Genomic DNA, 26,093 nt, shown 5'->3' on the forward strand with positions numbered 1-26,093 from the left:
GAAGACGAGGCAGCACCAGCTGGTAAAGGATGCAAAGGAATGTGTGGTGTTGCTGAGGTTTCAAGAAACTGACAATCAACAGTTCTTTCTGCCCAACATTAAGGTCCCTTTGGGACAGGATTGGTCCCAAATGCTGGACTGACATCTAAACTAGCTGATCCTGACTTGGAGCTATTGACCTGCATCATCTGTAGAGGATGACACACGGGCAGGTGGAACATGGGCCTGTGCATACAGGCCCTAAATAACCATTTCATGTGAACAAAGAACCTTCCAGCTATATTTACAAGCATATAAAAGACTCCTCCCTCTCTTCCTCCGTCCTCAAGATGGTGAGTGCAGACTCTTCTGAGCTGTTCCTCTTCTTGAAACCTTCCTGTACTTCACAAGGGCTTAGGCCCTGCATATATATGTTTGATTGTACCTTTTAAATGTAACTAGTAAAGTTTTTATCTATGAAATTTCCATACTGCCTGTTTGCCTTACTTTGCTAAAACTAGTCTCAGAGAAACCAACGGAATTCAGCGCTATGACTTCTCAACTCTGCTAAAGGAGACTGAATCTTAATTGAACCAATATTCTTCTTACCCCAGGAATCTACTTCTAATCCAACATGGGAGTTTATCATACAAGGGGAAATTAGGTGATTAACCCATCAAAATCGTGCAATTGAGATTAAAACGTGATTAAAATGCAATTAACACAAGAGCCATTATCCCGTGAATAACCAGGGAATAACCAGGCAAGAAACAGCAAAAACTAATTCATGGGAAAATCCCGTGAAAGAGTTGTTGCTGTTTCTTGCCTGGTTATTTATGAGATAACGGCATTTTAATCATGTTTCATCTCAACTTCATGTGAAAACCATTAGCACAACTGTGTGATTATCATGGGTTATTGCCAGGATAATAGTGCTTTGAACATGACGTCATGTGAAAACTATTAGTGCAATTGCAGGATTATGACAAGTTAATACTTGTCAAGTTTATGACAAGTTTGTACTTCCAATTGTTCCCCATGTGATAAACTCCATTGTAACATTTGCTGCTCAGCCTCAGGCATACAGTAGCTGAGATCCTGCATCAAAGAGATAGTGTCACTTTATGCTCACAGAATTACATCTAATAGGTTTCATGCCACCTTGTTACAGAACTGTGACATGCACAACTAGATGCACATTGTGCACTGATGGCATCTGGGGAAACGTTCCTGATGTCGCCTCCGTTCAAGAAGTGCGACGTTTGCGGGGGCAAGGTCCCAGTACAGGACCCGCACTCGTCCTGCCTGCTTTGCCTTGGAAAGGATCACGACGTGAAGTCATGCCCTCTTTGCCGTTCCATGACTTCACAAGTGAGGAAAAATCGTGAGTCCAGACTTACTTCAGCTATCGCCCAGGGCAAAGTTCAGGGGGACGATTCACAACCGGCCTCGGCTCCGTCAGCCTCTGCCTCCGGGGCGGCTCCTGTGGCTCGGGACAGCCTGTTGAGTGCTTCCTCGGCTCCTCCTGCTATACAAGGTTCGGCTTCCCATTTGGCCCGTGACCCAGACCGGTCCAGAGCCACCGACAAGTCCTCCAAGCGCCCTCACAAACAGTCAGGGACCGAGGACTCTGGTTTGATGGAGCAAGCCAAGGCGCCGCCAGCCGCTCCGACTTCATCTTTGAAGTCAAAATCATCGGACCCTCCGGCGACTTCGGGCTTGAAGCCGCCCAAGCCATCCAAGAGGGCCAACAAGGATTCCAAGTCCAAGGACACGAGGCCGAGGACTGATTCCAACATGGCGCCGAGGGCTTCGACCTCAAGATCGGTTCACTCTACTCCTGTGAGGGGGGATGGCTCAACCACAGGCACCACTTCCGGAGTGACTTCCATCACTGACCTCCAGGTCAACCCTTTCTTTCCTCCGGACTCACCCTTGCCTCCGAGGAAAAAGCCGAAGACTCCTGAGGCATCTAAGCCCAAAGCATCCAGGGTGCAGGACTCCTCTTCTCCGAAGAAAGGTTCCAAGCACCATGACCAGTCCTTGACTTCCAAGAGGCACCGATCGCCCGACCGTCAGGCGCCGAAACCGGCCAAAAAGAGGCGATCTCCGGACCGGGATGACGTTCCCCTACCGGACCCGGGTATGGAAGACCTCTCCACCATGCCTATGGGGGTCCAGGATCGCGAACGCTCACCGAACCGACCTTGTTCCCCGACTCGACATCGTTCTCCTACTCCAATGCCGGTCCAACCATTGGAGATCTCCTCGGAGGAGGAGAAGGTCGAGGAAGATTTTTTCTACGACTCTGAGTCGGGAAACTATTACGTGGCAGTTTCCAAGGAAGTTGCCTTTAAAAGATTCAAGGCCAAGCGTCATGCTCAAGCGACTTGCCCTCAGGCGCCCGAAACCCCGGTACCAAGGCCTCCCAGACCGAGACGGTCAGACCCGGAGCCGGACCCCTCGGATGCGACTCCTACAGTGACGGTGACTGCTCCACCTTGCCAGCCCAGGCCCAGGGACCACCCAGAAAGACCTCCGTCCCGTGACCGTTCGGATTCGGAGTTGGAGCCGGACTTAGCTCCTTCCTCAGATGAATTCTCGGACAACGACTTGTCCCCACAAGACTCACCCCAGGTCATGCACCGTCCCGAGCCGGCTTCCCCGACCGACGACCTGAGGTCTTTCAATGAGCACATCATTAAGATGTCCAGGGCCCTGGACATCGAATTACAATATCCAGAGGACGCCGCAAGGGACCCTGTGGAGCGTCGGGTCCATGGTCGGGTCCCAACTCCTCCATCTATTCCACTCCTTCCGTCCTTGGAGACTCTTATAAAGAGGTCCTGGGATGCCCCAACTTCATTGGCAAGCTCCTCCAGAAAGATCGAGACCTTGTACAGGGTTTCCCCAGCAAGCTGCCCTTGGCTCTCCAACCATCCTTGCCAAAATTCGGCTATTGTGGAAGGAGCCCAACTCAACGTCGCCCACAAGCAGGCCACATCTCCGATAGACCGAGAGGCGCGCAAGGTGGATGGCCTGGCAAAGAAGGCATACTCTGCTGCTGCTTTGGCGGTGAAGGCTATAAATTACACCGCATGCATAGGAGCCTATGTCCAGGCCCTCATGGAAGATTTTCTCTCTCCTAATCCCTGAGGTCCCGGATGACACCCAAAGGAGACTCGTGGAGATTAGAGACGAGGCCCACTCCATAGGGGGCTGGCTAATCACGGCCTCAAAGAACGTGGCCGAGTGTGCAGGCAGGGCAATGTCAGCTTCCTTGGCCCTCCGGCGCCACGCCTGGCTCCACGGGACCGATTTAACGCCTGGAGTGAAGACGGCAATTGAGGACATGCCTCTAGATGGATCGGGCTTGTTCCATACCGAGACAGACGATCGTCTCAATAGAAAATTCAAGCTTAAGGCGGCCACCAAAAAGCACGGTATGTCCTCGTCGTCCACCCCACAGTATCGGAAGAGACGCCAATGGCAGCCTCAGGGTCAACAATTCAGACCTTTTCAACAGGACCGGCAGGGTCAACATCAGGGCTCCCAACGCCCTAGATACCTGTCTCAGTCCTCATCCTCATCTGGCAGGCGGGGCCCCCCTGGCCGGTACCGAAAGGCGCACCGACAGGGAGCCGACCAGGCTAAAAAAGCCTCCTGAAGTGGAACCGCGCACTTCGTCGCTCCCTGCTTTTTGGACAGACTGAGGCCCTTTGTTAACACCTGGGCCTCAATAACAACTGACTCTTGGGCGCTTACCATCGTCCGTAGGGGTTATGCCCTTGAGTTTCAGGACCTTCCCCCCACGGGGACCTTCCTCCCTACCCCACCCTCGGACACCCTTCTCAACGAAGTGCGCACCTTACTCCAAAAGGGCGCAATTTCCCCCCTAGACCAGGTTCAATGGCCAAGAGCCTTTTTCTCCAGATACTTCATAGTACCGAAACCGGATGGAGGAGTTCGGCCCATACTAGACTTAAGGAAGCTTAACCACTTCCTCCAGTACAGACGTTTCCGTATGGTGACCTTACCTTCCATTTTGCCTCTTCTCCACCAGGGCCTCTGGTTCGCGACGATCGATCTCAAGGACGCATATTTCCACATAGGGATTCGAGAGTCCCACAGGAGATTCCTCGCCTTCGCCGTCGGCTCCGACATGTATCACTACAACGTGCTGCCTTTCGGCTTGGCGACGGCCCCAAGAGTTTTCACTAAGTGCCTAGCTCCGGTGGTGTCTTACCTTCACCAGAAGGGATTCAGGGTGTTCCCCTACTTGGACGATTGGCTCCTGGTGGCTCCGTCACAAGAGGACCTCCACTGGTCTATCAAATTCACATTCACACTCCTCCAGTCCCTTGGCTTGGTGATCAACCTCGACAAGTCGCACCTGACCCTGACAAAACAGGTCAGGTTCATCGGGGCACTCCTGGATTCAGACTCTTGCATAGCATCACTCCCTCAGGACCGGTTCCAGTCCCTATCCGTCGCCCTCCAGCCATTCCTCAGGTTCAGAAGGGTGAGGGCCAGGGATGTCCAGGTGGCACTGGGCCACATGGCCTCTACGACCTTTGTGACGCCGTGGGCAAGGCTTCGGCTACGTCCACTGCAAAGATGGTTCCTGTCCGTCTTCGATCCAGTGGTGGATTCTCCGCTCAAGTGGCTCACCGTCCCGAGGCCGGTTGCATCCTCCCTACATTGGTGGTGCAAGCCCGAAAACGTCTGCGCCGGATTACCTTTCGCCCTGCTCCAGCCACAGCTGACACTCACCACGGATGCATCCCTAGACGGCTGGGGCGCCCACCTCCTCGATTTAGTCGTCAAAGGGAAGTGGTTGCCTGTCGAGCAACAGCTCCACATCAACACCCTCGAGATGCTTGCGGTGGAGAAATCACTGAGCGCATTCGAATCGGTGTTGAGGGACAAGGTGGTACTTCTCAGGACAGACAACACGACAGTGCTGTTCTACATAAACAAGGAGGTACCAAATCCCTAACCCTACTTGACATCACAATGCGAATATGGGACTGGTGCATTCCGAGGGGGATCCACCTCCAGGCCATTCACCTCCCAGGAGAGGACAACGACCTGGCAGACAGACTCAGCAGTGAGACGTCTGCATCCCACAAATGGAGATTACACCCGGACTCAATAGCACAGATATTTCAGCGATGGGGAACTCTCCAAATCGACCTCTTTGCAACCGAGTCCAACACTCACTGTCTCCAGTTCTGTTCCAGGACGCACTGCGAAGGATCCCTCGGAGACGCGTTCGGTTTCACTTGGACCGGATGTCTGCTGTATGCCTTCCCTCCGCTCCCGCTAATTGTTCGAGTGGTGTCCAAGATGACGACGGACCGATCGAATGCGATTCTCATCACCCCGTGGTGGCCCAGACAGCCGTGGTTCCCATCCCTCCTGCACCTTTCGGAGGAGACGTTTCTCCGGATCGATCCTCGTCAGGACCTGCTGACGATCCAGGACGGCCAGGTACGCCATCCTGACATCGACAGTCTGCCCTTGGTGGCGTGGAGGCTCCGTCCCTAGCGTCGCTACCTCGGTACGGACGGTGATCCAAGCCGCCCATAAACCTTCCACCCAAAGGTCCTACGCTTCCAAGTGGAGAAGGTTTTTCAAGTTCCTGTCCGACAGAGACATCGATCCGGACCAGATCTCCACCCCGGTGGTGTTACAGTTCCTGATGGCACTATTGCAGGAGGGCCTTACTCTCACCTCCATTAAGTGCTATCTCTCGGCCATTACCTCTGCCCGCCATGCGGGCGAACTTTGTGCTTTGCGGAGAGACCAGCCCTATCTGAGGTTTCATAAGGACAAGGTGGTTCTCCGTACCGATATCACCTTCTTGCCTAAGGTGGTGTCGACCTTCCATATGTGTCAGGACATTGTTCTACCTACCCTGGCCTCGAACCCGACCACGGAGGTCGAACGAATTTTGCATACCTTAGACGTTAGGAGGGCTCTGGCCTTCTACTTGGACAGAACGTCGGGTTCGAGTCGGTCTGAGAGATTGTTCCAATGTTACTCGGAACCGAAAAAGGGTCTACCGGTGTCACCACAGAGGTTTTCCAAATGGGTGGCCGTGACCATCCACCTCTGCTATGAACTTTTGGGTAGACCTCTCCCTACCAGGGTATGGTTGCATGCAACAAGGGCGGTAGCCGCATCCTCCGCTTTTCTGTCTGGGGTTCCTCTGGAGGATGTTTGCAAGGCTGCTGTCTGGTCCCAGCCTATGACATTTATTAAACATTACAGACTGGACACAAGGGCCAGACGGGATGCAGCTTTCGGTAGAGCTGTGTTGATTTCTGGGTTACATTGATTAGTAATGTATACATCACTATTGTGTAGTGTTATTCATACCCAGAAAATGCTCAGACTGTGTTTATGTTGTTTTCATTATGTTGAACCACTGCATACATGATTGGGTTATTGCTTACAGGAGTTGCATCTCCTGCTGTCATACCTATGGTTAAATGACAAATGACTGACAACAAGGATGGTTTTACAGGTTTACCTTACTGGTTTACCTTACTGGTTATCCGGACACTCCATCCGCCGCTTACCTAAGCTTGTCAGTCTAAACCCATTTGTATGATTCGCAGAGACCACAAAAAAGAAGGACAGGTTGCTTACCTGTAACAGTATTTCTTCGAGTGGTCATCTGCGAATACATACAAATCCCGCCCATCCTCCCCTCAGTGTCCTGCTCTTGATTGGCTCATTCCTCGCTCACACAGCAGAAAAAGTTGGAACTGAGGAAAGAGCGGGAAGGAAGGGGCCTTATAAAGGGTGGGCGGGGTTACCGCCAAAAAGTTGCCTTTAAGTTGCAAAGTGTACTTTGCCCAGAGATTCTAGAAGTTCCGAGCAGCACTGCGCAGGCGCAGTAGAACCCATTTGTATGTATTCGCAGATGACCACTCGAAGAAATACTGTTACAGGTAAGCAACCTGTGCATATCGGGCTCTAGCAGGGTCCACGGGTTCGATGGCCCCTTTGTCTAAGAGGGAGCGCACTTCGTCGAGAAGGGTGTCCGAGGGTGAGGTGGAATTAATGGCTCCGGTTGGAGGGAGCTCTAAAAACTCAAGGGCATAACCCCGTTGGACTATGTCTAAAACCCAAGAGTCTGAGGTTATAGAAGCCCAGGTGTTAAAGAAGGGCTTCAGCCTATCCGTGAAATGAGCGGCGAAGTGCGCTGGGGGACTTCAGAACCTGCACTTGCCTTTGGTGTCTTTCTTCTTATAGCCCTGTTGGTATCTGGGCTGGGACGGTTGATGGCGGTCGCCCTGAGGCAGAGGAGATTGGGATGGTCGGCCCTGAGGAGGTCTATCTTGAGATTGATAATGGCGATCCCGTTGCTGGAATCGTTGCTGAGACTGCGGGTACCAAGGGCACTGGCTACCATATCTCATCCTTGGTGACTTGGACGCAGAAGACATCCCATGTTTCCGTGCTGCGGTCTTCATTCGGTAGCGGAAACTCAGTTTTTCATCCGTCTCCTTGTTAAACAAGCCCGAATTATCAAAGGGCATGTCTTCTATCGCGGATCTCGCCTGCGGGGTGAGGTCCGAGGAACGCAACCAGGCATGGCGTCTGAGGGCTATGGAACCAGACAGGATCTTAGAGGCGCAGTCGGTGGAATGTCTGGCGGAGATGACCTGTTGTCCTCCGACCAGGTGGACCTCATTCCGTAGGGCCGTCATGATTCTTTTCTTGTCACCAGGGAGCTCGCAGATGGTTGAGTCCATCTTCTCCATCAAGAGTTGAACATAGGCCCCCATACATGCTGCGTAGTTTGCAATTTTTATGTCGAGTGCCGCCGAAGCATAGAATTTCTTTGCCAGCCCATCAATCTTTTTGCCTTCTTTGTCCATTGGAGAGGAGGCCTGGCGGGGAGTGAAAGCTGTCTGTGAGCCTTCCACAATGGCTGAATTGGGCTTCGGGTGGTTGAAAAGCCAGGAGGGTCCAGATGGTGTGACCCTATACAGGTTTTCAATCTTCCTCGAAGTGGAAGAGATAGTGGCCAGGGTGTCCCAGGACCGCTTGGCAATTTTGTCCAAGGAGGGCAGGAATGCCAACGATGGAGGGGCTGGAGCGCAGCCATGGATTCATCTTTCCACCGGATCGAGGGCATCATCCTCTGGGTGGGATACCTCCAACTTCAGAGTGTCTGCCATTCGGATGATCCTGTCAGAAAAAGACCTAACATCATCTGATGGAGATGGAGCGTCCGGAATCCCAAAGGTGAAAGGCTGGTCATCTACCGGAAATGGCGATGGCGAGCATGAGCGAGACGGTGACCTAGAAGCTGACCTGCTCCGCGGTTGGCTAGTTGGTGAGAGGTCTCTATCTGAAGGTGGACGTAGCGTCAACAAGTCATCCGACTTGGAGAAGACGGGCTAGTGTCTCGGAGAATGGGCCTTAGATCTCGTCGGGCCCAGAAAGTGTCTGCGTAGATGGGCAGCATCCACGGGTAGGAAATACCGTCTGGTCTGATGGTCATACACCAAGTCTGGGTAAGTGTCCAGTAGGTCAGCATCCGGCAGGTCGCAGTCTTCGAATCCTTGGACCAGAGCCTCATCTGCCTCTGTACCGAGGGCGGCTCTATCCCTACGTGGGGGAGAGCGCAGACAGGATGGGGCCTTGGAGGGGGATTGTGAGGGTGGTCTAGATCTGGATCTGTGAGGCGAGGCCTGTGGATCGGAATCCGGGATCTCACCCTCCGATTCAGAGCTGTGGTCCAGCGTAACAATTTGAAGGTCGTCATCCGGGATGGAGAGATGAGGAGCGATAACAACTCTAGGCTCCAGAGGTGGTGGAACCGAGCTCGGGATGGGCACCAGAGTCGGGGTGGCCGTGGTCCTACGGTCCGGAGAGGGTACCGACACCGTACTTGGCGGTCCCTTCCGACGAGACTTCTGGACCGGAGAAGCTGATCTAGCCCGTCTGGAGGACTCATCATCCCTAGACGACCTGGAGGACTTCTGTTTGTCCCCATGTTTCCTCTTAGAGGGTCTGGTCTTGTCTCCCTTGTCCGCTTGGGAGGCAGAAGAGGCCGATTGCGAGGCCGACTCCCCAGAGGCAGAGGCCGTTGGTTGGAAGACTTTTTCATAAAGAGAGGCTTTCAATTTTTGGTCCCTGTTCTTAAGAGCCTGGGAAGTCATGGCCCTACAATGGGTGCAGGCACCTGGAATATGGGCCTCACCCAAGCAAAGGACGCACTTGTTGTGGCCGTCCGACATGGGGATTTTGACCCCGCATTTTGAACACCTCTTAAAAGAGGCCATGGCAGCCGAAAGGGAAGCCGTGGCCGAGAAAAACGCCAAATCCAAAGGGCAATTTCCGTATGGAGGTCTTTTACCGGTCCGTAGGTGTAGTCCGAAAGGTGGCAAGTCCGTTAGAATGGTCAATGAAAGGCCGAAGGTCAAGTCCAGAGATTCAATCCAAATGCAATAGCCGGTGCTAGCGATGTTCCTCGAGCTGCTTAACGCGGCGGAATGAAGGAACTGAAGAGGAGCGGACCGCTAGGGGCCTTATATAGGGATGGGCGGAGTTACCGCCAAAAACTTGCAGAAATGTTACACTGCATTCTGCCCAGAGATTCTAGAAGTTTCCAAGCTTTGCTGCGCAGGTGCAGAATAACCCATTTGTGTGATTCACAGAGACCACGAAGAAGAAATATATATATATATATATGTGTGTGTGTGTGTGTGTGTGTATGTATGTGTGTGTATATATATATATATATACACACACACACACACACACACAAAGATGTGTGTGTAAGCATATACATGCAGCATTACACTTTCGGCTGCTCCACAGTTTGTGTGTGTGTGTGTGTATATATGTGTGTGTGTGTGTGTGTGTATGTATGTATGTATACACACACACACACAGAGCTGTGTGTGTACACATATAAATACGGCTTCACACTTTTGACAGTACCACTATATGTGTGTGTGTGTGTGTGTGTGTGTATATATATATATAAACACTCATACAGACAAATGTGTGTGTACAAATAAAAAAAAGGCATCTCACTTTTGGCTGTACCACTATGTCAGTGATGGTGAACCTTTTAGGTGCCGAGTGCCCAAACTGCAACCTCAAACCCACTTATTTCTTGCAAAGTGCCATGCCCCTCTGGCTTTCTAGTAACAAACTATGGCAAACTCTGTGCTGGGGCGATAGCACATGTGCCCACAGAGAGGGCTCTGAGTGCCACATCTGGCACACGTGCCATAGGTTCGCCATCACTGCACTATGTGTATATATATATAAGTATGTATGTATGTATTTATGTGTGTGCATATATATATATACACACACACACACATATACAGATGGTGCATACCCCTTTCGTAAGTTGCTAAAGGCAGCAATTCTCGTGATATTACATGCTAAATAGTAACCTCATTCTTCACCCCAGAAGTTAAAAATGTTGCCCCCGTTCAGAGCCCCACAGAGTATGCGCAAAGCTGCCGATGCACATCGGCCAATACACATTGTATTGGGCTGGTGTGGTTATCCAATCTGCACTTGCCTCACTTTGCCTGAATACGCATTGGCCGATTCGCAAAACCTCGATTTGGAAGGCCGCCCAGGTGTGAATGAACGATGCGATATGATGCGAATACGAATCGGCAAAGCGTATTCAGAGAGTGCGAGTGTGAATGAACGATGCGATATGACGCGAATACGCATCGGCCAATGCCAACTGACCTTACTTCTGTGCCCTGTGTGGAAAGGTCCTTTGTTGTTGTTGTGTACCTTCAAGCCATTTCTGACTTATGGGGACCCTAAGGCAACTCAATCATGGGGTTTTCTTGGCAAGATTTGTTCAGAGGTGGTTTGCCATTGCTCTTCCTTGAAACTGAGAGCCTGTGACTTGTCTAAAGTAATCCAGTGGGTTCCTGGCCAAGCTGGGTATCAAACTGGTATTCAAAGTCCAACATTCAAACCACTATGTCATGCTGGCTCTACAGAAAGTCATATATTCCAACCTGCTCCTAAATGCATGATCCACTATGTGTAGGTTTGCACTTGTAGCTATCCTGACAAATAAGTCATCCAGCTTCTGCTTCAATAGCTCCAGTGCATCTCCCAAGACTAGCATTTTTGTACTGCTAAACACCTCTTACCATTAGGATATTGTTCCTAACATAAAGCTGAAATTCGTTTCTCTGCCATTTCCATCTACTGGTTCTAGTTCATCCCTCTGAAGTGATAGAGGCCATGTCTGTCTGGTTCACCTTTTTCACAGTTCTAGCAGTGTTGTAAGGACTGGAGAACCCAGATAAGGTTGCAGCCATAACAGAATTCCACAGTCCCAAGAATCAGCTGCAGGTATCTTGAAAACTTGATATTAATCAATATTTTCACTGTAAGCAAAACAAGATGAATGCCTCTTAGTCCACCCTCTCCCCAAAATGGCAGGATCCTACCCCTTTAACACAAACGATTCGAAAGAAGCAGAGAAGGCAACCATGGTTCTCCCAATTTACTGAAAATTAGGTGCTAGGATGGAGTAATCAGCGCTTAATTGGTTGTGCTAATTCCTTGAGTCTCTCTGAACAGAATGCCTTCTTAGCAGACTCCTTCACAGTAAAGGCATCTGGGTTAAATTGGACAAAGTGGGTTGGAGCCCTGCAATTGCAAAGAGAGGGAAAAGTAATGGTCAGTCCAAACAATTTCCTTTTTAATCTTTCATACAAAAATCAAAACTAATATACAGCAAAACTCCTGTAGACTACCAGTAGAAACAGTGTTCCTTTTTGCCAAAGCAATCTGAAGGATAAACACAGCAATCTCACCATAAAGTTATATCTGGTGAGCAGGAATAGGATCACTGCTATGCCAGTGCAAAGAAAACCTAAACTAGTTTCATGGATTTTCCCTGGTATTATATTATTACAGCTCTACCTCATTTAACAAAGCAAATATGTTTATGGGCATGACTTCTTTAACAGAAAATTTGGTACCAAAGGCAGAAATAGCATGGAAAGAATAGGGATATGTTCTTCTTGTTGTTGCTGCTGTTGTGTGCCTTCAAGTCATTTTTGACTTATATCAACTCCAAGGCAACCTTATCATGGGGTTTTCGTGGCAAGATTTGTTCAGAGGAGACTTGCCAAACCACTGGCTCACTACCAAAAAGGAAGGGCAGTTCAACAGGTTTCAGCAGACATTTTATTCAATAATAATAACATGCCCATGTGAAACAACCAGGTCAGGGAAGTGTTGATAAGGAGACAAAAACATTCTGAGCTTTCTAGAGACCACTTGGAAGGCTTCTTCCAAAATACATCTAGGGATTTTTTTTTTCTTTCACTACCCTCCACTTTTCTTATTTTTATTGGCCAGATTTATAAACCTATGCTTTTTAATGTTGGCAGTAGTTGGTGAGGCAGGCTAATCTACTTGCTGTTCGTACATGCTTAACAAGGGATTCTGGAGGCAGCTGCTGTTTTTCTTGCCTGTTGCAACCAAGCAGAATTCCAGTCTTTCTCAGCTCAAGCTTTATTTCTTTACTGCACTGCAGACACTCTGCTACAAAACTGGCACTTAACATTTATATTTCTCTAGCCCTCCTAAACCACCCTCCCAATACTGTTGAAAACATCCAACAAGTCAGACAACAAAAAGAAGAGAAAGTGGGGCTGGGTGAGTGTAAAAAGGAAATTCTTTCGCAAAGGATTTGTTAACTAAGGTATGTCTGTACTTTGTCAATGGTACAGTCAACAAGAGCAAAATTAAAACAGGAGCAGAAAATCTGATCAGAACTTGGTGTTAAATCTCAGGAGACGCAGGGCTTTGTTCAGACTGTATTCACATCTAGAGGTCACTCCTATTCTTGTCAAGATAATATCTGTGCATGTAAAAGAGTAAAGACACTTGAGGCCCTTTGAGAAAACTTGCTATGGAACTTGGGGAGTACAAGATCCCACTGTAGGCCAGTTTTTACAAGAGTGGTTTAAATAAACTACATTTACCACAGATTTTCCAGTGTGGATTTGGCTTCTTGTGACAGTACCATTGTAATAATGACAGTACTGATCCCAACATTGGGACTTAAAAAGACTTAGGGAGCTGGGTAGATTTAGCCTGGAGAAGAGAAGGTTAAGAGCTGATATGATAGCCCTGTTTAAATATTTGAAGGTGTGTCTTATTGAGAATGGAGCAAGCTTGTTTTCTGCTGATCCAGAGGACAGAATTCAGAGCAATGGATGCAAACTACAGGAAAAGAGATTTAATCTCAACATTAGGAAGAACGGCCTGACAGTAAAAGCAGTTCAGCAGTGGAACACACTCCCTCAGAGAGTGGTGAAGTCTCCTTCTTTGAAAGTTTTTAAACAGAGGCTGGATGGCCACCTGTCGGGGATGCTTTGATTGTGTCTTCCTGCATGGCAAGGGAGCTAGACTGAATTGTCCTTGTGGTCTCTTCCAACTCTATGATCCTATGACTCTGTGATTCATTCACAACAAGGCATATTGAGACTAAGAAGGTAATGCAGCAGTGAAATGACATGGGTAGGGGCACATTTGTTCTCACATCAGGCAGTGGGACACTAGCACTTGCCTGGGAAAAAAAGTGATACACTATAGCAGTGATGGCAAACCTATGGCACGCGTGCCAGAGGTGGCACTCAGAGCCCTCTCTGTGGGCACACATGCTGTCTCCCCAGCACAGAGTTTGCCAGAGTTTCTTACTAGAAAGCCAGAGGGATGTGGCACTTTGCAATAAATAAGTGGGGTCTGGGTTGCAGTTTGGGCACTCGGTCTGTAAAAGGTTCACCATCGCTGCACTATAGTCATATTGGCCTGTTACAGACAGCCAAAATAAAGCTGCTTCGAGTCACAGTGGAGGTATGGTATTTCAATGATGCATGCGTCCTAAGAGTCCAGAAGCCACACCAAAGCCACGCTCCAGTCCTTAGGGCTGGAGCGTGGCTTTGGTGTGACTTCTGGACTCTTAGGATGCATGCATCATTGAAACACCATGCCTCCACTGTGACTCAAAGCAGCTTTATTTTGGCTGTCTGTAACAGGCCCCCGTTGCTTCTAAAGATAACAACTAGCAGAACTCTCTATTTCCTGGATTTCTTGAAATTTCAGGAACACATTTATATGATTTAATGTGCCTTTTGGTCCTTGGGTCTATCCATATGTTGGTTTTCTGATGGTAAATATACATCTCTATGGCCCCATTCCCACTGGGCAAAAAAAGTGGCTTATTTTGCTGCAATTCTGACTCAGATTCTGACTTGGATTCTGACTCGAATCTGACCCATTGTTCCCATTAAAAACGGGTGCAAACAGACTCGGGTTTTTTTACCCCAATTTTTGTTCCCATTGGTATTTTCCCTGTGGTAATTTGAAGTGGGTTATTTTGCTCCCCGTTCCCATTGCCCTTCCGGAACCTCTTTTTTTTAAAGCAGCTGTCAATCAAGCACCTAAATGCTTGACATCACAGCCAGTCACTGAGGCGCTTTTCCCCTCCAGGAAAGGGAGAATAGACCATCTGGGAAAGAGAGGAGGAGCCTCTATTCGCCCTAAACCCCTTTGTGTCCAGGCTCTTCTGTGTCTCCCCAGACTCCCTCTGAGAAAGAGAGAAGAGGAGCCTCTATTTGCCCCAAATCCCTTTGCCTCCAAGGCTCTTCTGTGTCTTCCCATAGTTCCTCTGGGAAAGAGAGAAGAGGAGCCTCTATTTGCCCCAAATCCCTTTGCCTCCAAGGCTCTTCTGTGTCTTCCCATAGTTCCTCTGGGAAAGAGAGAAGAGGAGCCTCTATTTGCCCCAAATCCCTTTGCCTCTGAGGCTCTTCTGTGTCTTCCCATAGTTCCTCTGGGAAAGAGAGAAGAGGAGCCAATATTTGCCCCAAATCCCTTTGCATCCAAGGCTCTTCTGTGTCTTCCCATAGTTGCTCTGGGAAAGAGAGAAGAGGAGCCTCTATTTGCCCCAAATCCCTTTGCCTCCAAGGCTCTTCTGTGTCTTCCCATAGTTGCTCTGGAAAAGAGAGAAGAGGAGCCTCTATTTGCCCCAAATCCCTTTGCATCCAAGGCTCTTCTGTGTCTTCCCATAGTTGCTCTGGGAAAGAGAGAAGAGGAGCCTCTATTTGCCCCAAATCCCTTTGCATCCAAGGCTCTTCTGTGTCTCCCCAGACTCCCTCTAGGAAAGAGAGAAGAGGAACCTCTATTTGCCCCAAATCCCTTTGCATCTGAGGCTCCTCTGTGTCTTTCCATAGTTCCTTTGGGAAAGACAGGAGCCTCTATTTGCCCCAAATCCCTTTGCATCCGAGGCTCTTCTGTGTCTTCCCATAGTTCCTCTGGGAAAGAGAGAAGAGGAGCCTCTATTTGCCCCAAATCCCTTTGCCTCTGAGGCTCTTCTGTGTCTTCCCATAGTTCCTCTGGGAAAGAGAGAAGAGGAGCCTCTATTTGCCCCAAATCCCTTTGCATCTGAGGCTCCTCTGTGTCTTTCCATAGTTCCTTTGGGAAAGACAGGAGCCTCTATTTGCCCCAAATCCCTTTGCATCCGAGGCTCTTCTGTGTCTTCCCATAGTTGCTCTGGGAAAGAGAGAAGAGGAGCCTCTATTTGCCCCAAATCCCTTTGCATCCAAGGCTCTTCTGTGTCTTCCCATAGTTGCTCTGGGAAAGAGAGAAGAGGAGCCTCTATTTGCCCCAAATCCCTTTGCCTCCAAGGCTCTTCTGTGTCTTCCCATAGTTCCTCTGGGAAAGAGAGAAGAGGAGCCTCTATTTGCCCCAAATCCCTTTGCCTCCCCCATTGCTCCCTGGGCTGTCTGGGGGGCAACCATGAGGCATTTACTGCAAAGCCCATCTGCTGCTCAGGCAGGGGCAAGAAATGAAAAAAGGAAAAAGAAAAGTTAAAAATGGTGTTCAATGGCTTCCTCACACATCAGTCTATGAACGTGGAGCAGGGGGGAGGTTGTAGGGGGCGTAATGTGTTTACTGTGTTTGGAGGTCAATGTAGCACGATCGCCTTACCCTGCTTCCCAATCTACCGGGGGAAAGGCTATGCGAGCGGAAGAAAATGGTGCTGATAATGCAGGAAAGAGAACAAGCGGGTGACACCCCCAGGCCAGCCCCTTGAGCACTGCTCCTCCCATCCCCAAGTTCCCGAATCAGACACCCTTTTGTTCCCATTCATTTGCCCCAAATCAGACTCAGGAGGCATAGGAAAACTTGCTAAAAATGTGCTGTTAAATTAAACTGCTTTATCAATCACTGATTCGGGTTTTTTCAGGATAATTCGATCACATGGGAGTCAGATTCGAATTCCAATGGGAACGATATCAAAGCAATGCGGATCAAATGCGCACTCAAATGGGAATGATGCACCCATGATTCGCGTCCTGATCCGCATTATAAGCCAGTGGGAATGGGGCCTATATATCACTCAGAAAGACACACATCCTCAAGGACTACAAAAAGTGCAAAGAAACTGCCCCATATGTAATTGTTGTAAATCTTTGTAAAACATGTGCTCCAACACATCTTGATTAACAGGCAAGTTTGAAAACAGAGAGTTGGATCCAGAGTAAGCACCATCCTAATCCCTGTTGAAAGCTGGCTGACATGGTTTAGAATGAGGTAGGAGTGTTGCTCTGTTGGGAGAAAAGAGTTCTGCCACCAGAGTAGAATGGCCAATAGGGTGGCTTCCAGGAAATCTGTGGAAAGTTTCACTAGCCACAGGAAAAGAACAATCAAGGAAAGGACAGCCTTAGACCTATGGATGCAAAGTATCTTTGTTCTCTAGCTTGAACAATAAATCTATGCCAGTCTGGAACTCAAACAGGTATTCATCATCTGATGGATTTTAATGGGAAGAAAAACAACTCTGGGGAAAGGAGGGAAAAATCTGTCCATCTTCTTTTCCTTAAAAGCAAAAAATATTGAAATAGGACCCAAGCAAGCATCCAAAGACAGAGAATTCCCCCAAAGGGGCTCATCCAGTTAGAAGGCCTTCTATTATAGGTATGACCAACATAGACTTGGAAAAGGAACAAAATGGAATGAAATCGTGGGTAAACAGATTTCCTTCTTCATACATTTAAACTTCCTTCCTGCTGCTGTAATGATCTGCAGTGGCATCAGTATCACAACCCATACAGACCACAGAACGGAGTGGTGTGGAAGCTCTTCATGTCATCCTGATAAATCAGGATTAGTACAGGAAAAGAGAAATTACAATAGAAGCCTAGAACATACAGACACTTGGAGAATCCAAGTTGATGATGTCTATGTGTGTTTATTACCTACATATACATATTGATGAGAGGACCCAGAATCATCAAAATGGAAGGGCATTTCCAGGAAAAATGCTTTCAAGACTCAACAATCGGAATACTACACTATGCAACCAGAGAACCAGGACACTGGAGAAAGGAATTTCCAGCACAAACAGCTCCAAATGTCTTTGACAACAACCACGCATTATTAAGCAAGACAACTCATAGGTAGATGCCTTCCATCCTGACCCTTAATGTAAGAAGCATTCAGACCTTGTGTACAAACAAAAGGTATCAACAGAGTACTACCAGAAAATCCCACCTTTTGGGAGGCTGACAAAGTTCCTCAAGTCTAGGTGTAGCCACTGCATGTTTTGCTGCCGCTGACACAGGCCACATAGGGGAACGGTCAGGGGAGCATTGAGCAGAGAGAGCTTTAGCCTTAGCAAGCTCTACTATCCTTGGACTTGCCACTGCTTGCAGGGCAGCTGGGTTCACCTACAGAAGGAAGCAGGAGAATTTATTTGGGAACAGCAGACATGTGATCAAATACAATGTACTTCGAACAAAGCCGAGTTTATCACATGGGGAAAAATTGGAAGTTTAAAATGGTAAGAACCCATTATTAACTCACAGTTGCGCAAATGGTTTCCACATGCAAAGCACTGTTATCCCATGCAGAATTAGAGATTAACCTGCACTTGTGAACAAGTGGTTTTCGCATGACACCAAATGTGCCTCCATCTCAATATTGATTAAAGCACGCACATCTTGCAAAAGCGAGCAAATGTGCAAACGATTTTCACACGTAGACTGTGACAAATCTCTCTCTCTCTCTCTCTCTCTCTCTCTCTCTCTCTCTGTGAGTGTGTGTGTGTGTGTGTGTGTGTGTGTGTGTGTGTCCCTGCCTTCCCTCAGCAGCTGCTCCTTTAAGAGCTCTGGCTACAGGGGCAGAAGCTGGAGACAGACAAGCATTCACTTAGCCTTTTCTCTCTCACTTGTTCTGTCCCTACCTTTGCCTCAGTAGCTGTTTATTTAAGAGCTCTGGCTAGGAGGAAAGGCTGAAGTGATCCCCAAACTATGCCCTTTAAGGGATTTTGGACTTCAGCTCCTAGAAGCCTCAGCCATGTTGGCCAATAGTCTGGGATTCTGGGAGCTGAAGTCCAAAATCCCTTAAAGGGGACAGTTTGGGGATTGCTGAGCTAGAAGGGAGGGCTAAAGCAGGTGGCAGATAGAGAGAGGGGGGAACGCATGGGGACTCAGACTGGGAGGCAAGCATTCATTCACTCTCTTCTCTCTCTCTCTCTGCAGTTGCATCAGCTGTTTCTTTTAAGAGCTCTGGCTACAAAGAAGGGGGGTTACTTATTTTAGGAGCTTTATAAGCATTATTATGGCATTGCCCCAATTTACTCCGCAGTACTGGAAGTAAATTCACCCCAAAGAACCATGGGAAATATAGCAACAAACACAGAAACAGGGAGAATCCCATGCATAAACCACAGGTAGGCTTCACACTGCAGCAATTACACAAAAAAAAGTGAATTTGTGAATGAAATGGAAATGAATTCATGATATTTCATTGCTACATATAGATTCAAATCTTCTTACCTCAAGAGACTAAACACTGGTGTCTGTAACCAAAGAAAGTGTCAGGAATCTGACAGATGCTGCCATAAAAGTGGTTGCTATTTTTCTATTTTACCTCTTTATTAGAAATGCCATTGTTTATGCTTATACTTTATAGAATTATTCAAATTGAATACCAACATGGTGGCAGTGAAAATTAAGTTGCTTTAAATTTGTAAAAGGGGATTGATGATAAAGTTGATGGGATTTGTAGTGCTTGCACAAGGAAAAATAATTGCTTGGCTAGGTGATGAACAGAGGTATAGGGAGGATGGTGATACCAATAGGCACTAAGGTTAGTCCCATGGGAAACCTGAAGAAGCCTGAAAGGGAAGTGTGTGAGAGAGACAGGAGGTGAGCAACACTGGCTTTAAAAAAAATTTGGCTTATGAACAAATGTTAAGATTAAGCCTGTGGACTTATGGGGCAGGAACATCGCTTACTCTATGTTTGCAGTTGGGGACTATGGTAGTTCTGTCTACAGAAGTCTTGTTAACTTCTTTGGTTATTGAAATGAAGCTTTGCTGTTCAAAGCCTGGTTTACTGAATTGAAGGGAGTGGGCAGTTTGGAACAGAAAGAAAAAAAATTACAACATACTTGCCAGCAATGTAAGTCAGGCCTGCATTAGTAATCAGGCTTGCACACCAGTGATTTCTAACACACAGTTTGTACTGATCTTGTTTTACTCTGTGGGATTCATGTAGGCTTGTGAAGGACTGCTCCATAATGACATGTTTGGATAGCTGAGGCTGGGAGCACTGAAACAGCACAAGGGAAATGGCTCTCCCTCCTTAGCACTCGTGCCTCTTCCTCTCCACTTGGACTTCCTGCCAAAGCACAAAGCTTCCCTATCCTGAGGTTCAGTGTGAAGCTGGTACCCCAATCTTATCAACTGTTATTGTTCCCTACAAATTACAGATAAATTTTGCCTTCAGCTGACTGACTGCCCTTGCATAATATCACAGCAACTCACCAACACCTCTGTCTGTTTGCACTCTTGGATAATCCAGATAGTAAAGAAACTCTCTAGCACCCAAATAACTAAAGTAATAGAATTACTTGTCGAATTGGTGCGTCCAGACATCTGTTTTCATAGCTTATAGGATACTTCTTAATTGCTGGCTGAGCTAGGTGCTCTGTCCTAAGGGATGCTGCAGCACTCTTTGCAGCCCTTGAAACATGTGTTTCAGCCTACAGAACAATAAATAAAAAATTATTTTCTATTCAGATGATATTTTCACAAACAGATAGAGACAGACACTAGCAACAAATTTATTACATGTAGGTAAAGGTAAAGGTTTTCCCTTGACATGAATGTCTAGTTGTAACCAACTGCAGGGGGCATTGCTCACCTCCATTACTACACTGAAGACTACTCTGGTGGTCAGGTGGTCAGCATGACTGCACAGAACATTGCTCACCCCATCATGCAGCACTTGGGCCTTGAACTGCCAACCTTCTGATCTTTCAAGCATTAGAACTGGCGTCTTAAGATCAGAAGGTTGGCGTTTTAGCCCCTGAGCTACCGCATCCCAGTGGCATGTTATTACATGTACTGCAATGAAAAAACAAACTCTCAGTGACCCAGAAGTGAACATTCACAGAAAATGTTTTACTAAAGTACTCAACTGCTCCTCTTTTAATTTTCCACCCATTGTTCATTCTTAGGTAATCTCACAAAACACAATAAAATATCCACACAACAAATGTATCAATTTCATATTAATTTAGTTGTTCTTGTTTTTCCCAAAAAATCTGAGGTGCTTCTAGGTGGTACTTGTATTGTGAAAAAGAAGTGGGTACCTGTCCTTCCAGTCTTAGGAGTTAAGGCTTCCTAACCTCCTAGATTTCTGAAGTCCATGATTCAAAAGGTAAGGCAAATGGCTTCCTTTGCCACCTCTTTAAAGGGAAATGGTACAAGCAAGCAAAATGCCCGGTTCACCCAAGGTTCTGGGAGAGGCAACTGTTACAAACTGGGATGTACAAAAATAATGTCATCCCTAGCATTGGTCCTATAACAAACATACCTACTCCAAACAAGAGGATAACTGTGCCCCACCTCCAAATCCTGGTCATTTTGTGGCTTCTTGAAGTGATACTTAAACGGGGCCATGCAGCTTTCTATTCGTATCTTCCTTTCCCATGATTGGGTGTGGGAATAAAAGAAGCCAGTCCACAATTTTGCATAGGGACAGGGATTGACAATTGGCTTTTGTAGCAGGAACATTCCTGAGGTTGATGACTGAGAATCAGTCTGAGAATGGCACCTTTCTTGTTCCCTTGTCAGAAGGGAGAAACCACTTTTGCTCTGTGTGATGCTATGGATTCTTCAAGGGAAAAGGTTGCTTCACTTATTAGATAAAGTGCCGTAATGTATGGAATATATAACAGCTGTAATAAGGTAAGGGCTATGTTGGGACGGTCAACAGTATGGAATGTTGGGAGTGACTAGTGACAGGCTGGACATCTCAGGGTTGTATTTTTCTTCTTAAGGGTAGATGTATATGGCAGCTAATTGGTAGTTGGTCCAGAGTTAGAGTGAGAGTGTGGTCTGCCATGGTTAGGATTAGGAGTTTGTCTGGGTTAGGAGAACTGTAGTCAGAGTCTGGATCAAAGTTAGAGTCAGAGTTAGTATTAGTTAGGATATGATTGTGTAAGAGAGAGCAGGAGTGCCAGTATTCAAATCCTGGCTCAGCCATGTAAACCCACTGGGTGACCTTGGGCAAGTCACACTCTCCCAGTCAGAGGATGGTAATGTCAAACCCACTCTTAAGAAATTTGCAAAGAAAACTCTATGATAGCTTCGACTTAGGGACACCATAAATTAGAAAAAAACTTTAAGGCACAACAACAACAACAGAGAGTAGGTTCTGTCAGAGTGAGTGTCCCTTAGGATTTAGATGTATTAAATATGCAGTCAGTGATGATTACAATTTCTGTTTATTAACGGGAGGAGGTATTGTACTCTTTTACCTCCTTTGTCCATAAAGGATGTTGGAAAGCAAAAGGTCAGACACACAGTGTCTGAGATGGCAGCAATTGTTCAAGGGTCTGATGAGTATATAGATGAACAAAAGTCTAACACAGGAAACATGAGTTCATCTAGGAAGTCCCCACAGTTGGTGGCCATAGCAGTGGGACAGGAGGAAGTGCTGGCAGTGGTGGCAGAGGTAGAGATGAGTGGAAGCCCTCACAACCTGCCAACTGGTATGTTCCTCAGCAGCTGCCCCTGACCACTACCCCAGCAGCCCTGAACCACACTTTTGGGAAACAGTTCTTTGAAATTCACCTCCTCTTCATTTAGAAATCTTTGTCATTTAAAAGAGAAAGGAGAGGCTACACCACAGATATACTACTCATGTTTATGCAGAAAGGAAACAGTTTTCTCAATCCACACATACTCCACAATACTCTACTCAGTGGTGTTGCTGAAGAAACAACCCATGTGTGGGTTGTAACTTCACCTAACTGTAACAAATCTTAAGTAATAGTTCAAATAGCAGGATGTTAGTCATACATATTAGATGAACAAAGTGGGAGCCCATTGCAACACAAAAGGATGGGGAAACAAGAGTTGTGAGGCATAAATGAAACAGAGTTTCTGTGATGATTGCATGTGGGAAGTAGACTGAGCAGATAGCTACGCAGTAATAGATTGTGCTGGTATTTACACAGAGACTGAATCTTGTTGGTAACAATTTTGGCTTAATACCTAGTTATGACAGCCACACTTATGAAGTCATAACTGGATGAGGTAGTATTGAAAGAGGTATCCATTATTTCCTTTTGCAATGCACTCATCAACAGTAGCAATGGGATTTTCAGGCACACTTCCATCCTCGTAGCTATTGATCACCTATGGGTTTTGCTAGGCATGTTCTAGTTGCTTTTGACCACCCAAGGAAGAAGGAGCAGATATACACTGGAGGTAGAGGCTGCTCCTTTTTTCCTTACTGTACAGCTGTAGCCAGACTGCGTCTGAGGACACACTTGCAAGTTACCAGAAGCTTGGAATGGGGAGAGAACTGCACCACTGCGCCCCTTGGCTGTTCTTGAGCACCTGGAGAAGATGTGGAGGGAAAAGAAGGAATCTATGCTCCCCAACAAATTCCAGCAGACATACATAACTGTTTGTGCTCACACTAACGGCTGGATGGATGAGAGAGTAGAGAGGTCAGTACTTCCAAGATAGATTATATTCCTGCCTTTCACCAGGGGACAGTTCATTTTTAGATAAGCGTTAAAGTACTTATATTGACCTGTAGATAAGTCAACTGAGGTTTTTTAAGTCAATTTTTTGACTAAACTTTTTAGACTTCTACATGAGTATATACAGTATACCTTGGTTCCCATGTTGGCAGAAATGCAGGATATTAAATAAAAAAACAAACACATTAAAGGTACTGTTATTGTTTTTTCATTGCCTTCTTCAATCTCCCAGTACATTCATATATCAGATGCCAATTCAGCCCAAAAGAAGTTCCTGATTTTTAATACCATCTAGAAGACAGAATGCTAATGAGTCATTCTTTCCTGTATACCTGGACTGTTTTATCAGAGAGAATGTAGCCAAAAACAACAGATTTATTTTTATGCAGTTGGTTATTTTTAATTTTCCAAGTTAAGCCAATCTTACACACTTAGAGGAATGGGAGCAAGCAGACACAACACTACTGCTTGTTAGCTGTTTTCAAACAGTTGAGCTGTAGGGGGAAGCTTGGGGCAGTTTTTCACAGCAACAGTTACCAAATAAGAGGCCCCTCTTATGGTCCTGAAAAAGATCTGTGATGAAGCTCTGCACAGAAACACTTGGCCAGACTGTTGCTGGAGCATCCTGTGTGTTAGAATCATTATCAATCATTACCTCTCTTGGAAGGGTGAAGCATGGATGCAGGTATCTTGGTTGTGCAAGCCGCAAAATCCGCGGAGAAGCATTGCTATGAATTGCTGGGAGGTTGTCAAGCCATTGGGGGGTGCTTTGTGGTCTGTAAGTAAACACAAGGAGGCAACCATTAACAACTGTCTGGGAATTCCCCCTGCCTCCCCCAAATAAGCATGGAATTCCATGCCTTTGGCTGGGAGTTTTTCTGGCTCTCTCACTAACACCCCAGTAATGTACAGACATTAGTGGTAGCAATCATATCATCTATAAGTAGACAATGCATCTGAAGAAAGGGGTTTACTCCATAAAAGCTTATGCCACAATAAGTTTTTCAGGTGCCATAAGATTTTTAATGGGTTTTGCTCTTACAGCCTAACACCACCTAACCCTTTTGAAATTATAAAAGGTGTACATGTGGTACATAATGAGTTGTCTACAACGACTGTATCAAAGATTTACAACTTCCAAGGAGCAGGAGGCCATTTTTCTCATTGGCCAAATGCCTGAAATCTTCCTGACTGAATGGATCATGGCATAAGGGAAAGTGGACAGAGGAACATTTCTAAAAGCTGTATAGTAAGGAATTTCTAAAAGGTAAAACTGACAAAATGACACAGATAAATGTGGTAAAAATAGATAAATGCATGCTTGTTATTTTATAAATATATAAACTTTATTTTATTATAATAAACAATTAGCATTAGACAATAAAATCCTCCCCAAACCCACCTAACAATTAAGTCATTGTTATTTGAATACATTAATGTATTTGGAATGCATTATGTATTATTGTATTAATTACAATTCACATAGAAACCAGATTAATTCTTCATAAAATACACTACAGTACTGTCATTACAGTGGGATTGTAATTCATTACAGAATGATTTTAAATAATAAATCAACTTGGAAAAGCATGAATTGACTATAGTACAGCACACAAGAAGTAGCAGTAGCATCAGAAGCAAATTGAAGCCCCGTTTCAATTAGCTGGAAAGCACTGTGAAATACTTGCAAAATCATGGTTTCCATCTGACTGGTAATCGAGAAGTTAATTGACTGGGTTAGTCAACTATACTGTGTTAATCCATTTAGCAGTTTACATTGCTAAACTGATAAGATTGGTAACTGTTAGGTAATTCAGTATGTTAGCGTATTGTACTATTACTACCTGTAGCAGTTTGCATTGCTAAATTGGTAATTAATTATGTTCTGTAATTGATTATGTTGGTCAACTGTATTGTGTTAGTACATTTAGCAGTTTGCCACCATTTTTTAAATTCAGTTTTTCTTGGGCTGCTTGGGGGAATGCAAAAGCAGAATTGGGGGTGCATGTGGCAGGCACTTAATACACAGATCTAATGGCCACATTACAAAGTTTGTTTGCAAGCTCTCCATTTTCTTGCCATGCTTTATGCTATAGAATATGTTGTTGTAGGGCAACAGGAAGAAGGTGAGTTACTGTGGTATAAGGGCACTGCCCCTTTCTTCGGACATAGGGAACCATTTGCTGCTAGCACCATTTTCAAGAAACAGTCCATACCATCCTGTCAATTGTTATACCTTATGAATGAAATTAATTTTCCTTGTGAAGGGCCTGATAAAGGCATTGTAGAGAACTCTTGTGAAAGTGCTGTTGTCCATGGTGATCGCATAGTAAAAGGCTAGTTTAGAAGTGCCCCTAGTGTTCAGCATGTTCTTCCTCTGAAACCACCATTGTGTACTAAATGATGATCAAGCAACTCCTTAAGTCCAGTTTGTAGAAACAGCATTGCTATTATTATGCCATCAAGCTGTTTCTGGTATGTACCTCTTTGAGCTGCTGTCTGGGGATTTACATCCTCCATACACATTTATTTTGTGACAGAAAACTGAATGCAAGGCAGAAGGTTTCTAGCCTTAGCATGCTTATTTTCCGTGTGCAGTGATTATCACTTTATCTAGTAAGTCATGTGAGCCCCAAACAAGTAGTGCAGTCCAGAAATAGGTTACCTCCTCGCCTGCTGTTTGTAAGAGCACATCCTAAAAATTTTCCTAAAAAAGAAAGAAAAAAAGTGGCTAAGGTTTTCCTAATATGAATATAGATCAGTTGTTGTTAACTGCCTTCAAGTTGACTTTGATATATGGCAACCATATGAATGAGACCTTCAAGTAATCTGTCATTAAGCTCTGGTCTTGAAGATTCGGGGTCATGGCTCCCTTGACTGAGTTTGTACATCTGGAATGTGGTCTTCTTCTTTTCCTACTATTTTTCACCCTACTAAGCATCATCTTCTTTTCTAATGAGTTATTACATCTAATGATATGGCCAAAGTTTAGTATCTTGGTTTCTAGGTAG

The 26,093-nt window shown here is 46.3% G+C and overlaps 1 protein-coding gene across 2 annotated transcripts in view; it reads right to left on the reverse strand.

Moving 5' to 3' along the window:
• Positions 1 to 11,488: 11,488 nt before the first annotated feature.
• The window catches only part of SPMAP2L (sperm microtubule associated protein 2 like), a 41,302-nt gene continuing 26,697 nt past the window's right edge, over positions 11,489 to 26,093 (reverse strand). For both annotated transcript variants that reach the window (XM_089488844.1, XM_089488843.1), the window contains exons 6-9: positions 23,738 to 23,858; positions 19,933 to 20,064; positions 17,569 to 17,744; positions 11,489 to 11,649 (exon numbers count right to left, since the gene is read on the reverse strand). In XM_089488844.1, the coding sequence (XP_089344970.1) occupies positions 11,535 to 11,649; positions 17,569 to 17,744; positions 19,933 to 20,064; positions 23,738 to 23,858 (544 nt within the window). In that variant the 3' untranslated portion in view covers positions 11,489 to 11,534. The remainder of the gene's footprint in view (positions 11,650 to 17,568; positions 17,745 to 19,932; positions 20,065 to 23,737; positions 23,859 to 26,093) is intronic.

Source organism: Sceloporus occidentalis, unplaced genomic scaffold, assembly GCF_023333645.1.
Source record: "Sceloporus occidentalis isolate IW3139 unplaced genomic scaffold, rSceOcc1.0.p SCAF_1, whole genome shotgun sequence".
Lineage (NCBI taxonomy): Eukaryota > Metazoa > Chordata > Lepidosauria > Squamata > Phrynosomatidae > Sceloporus > Sceloporus occidentalis.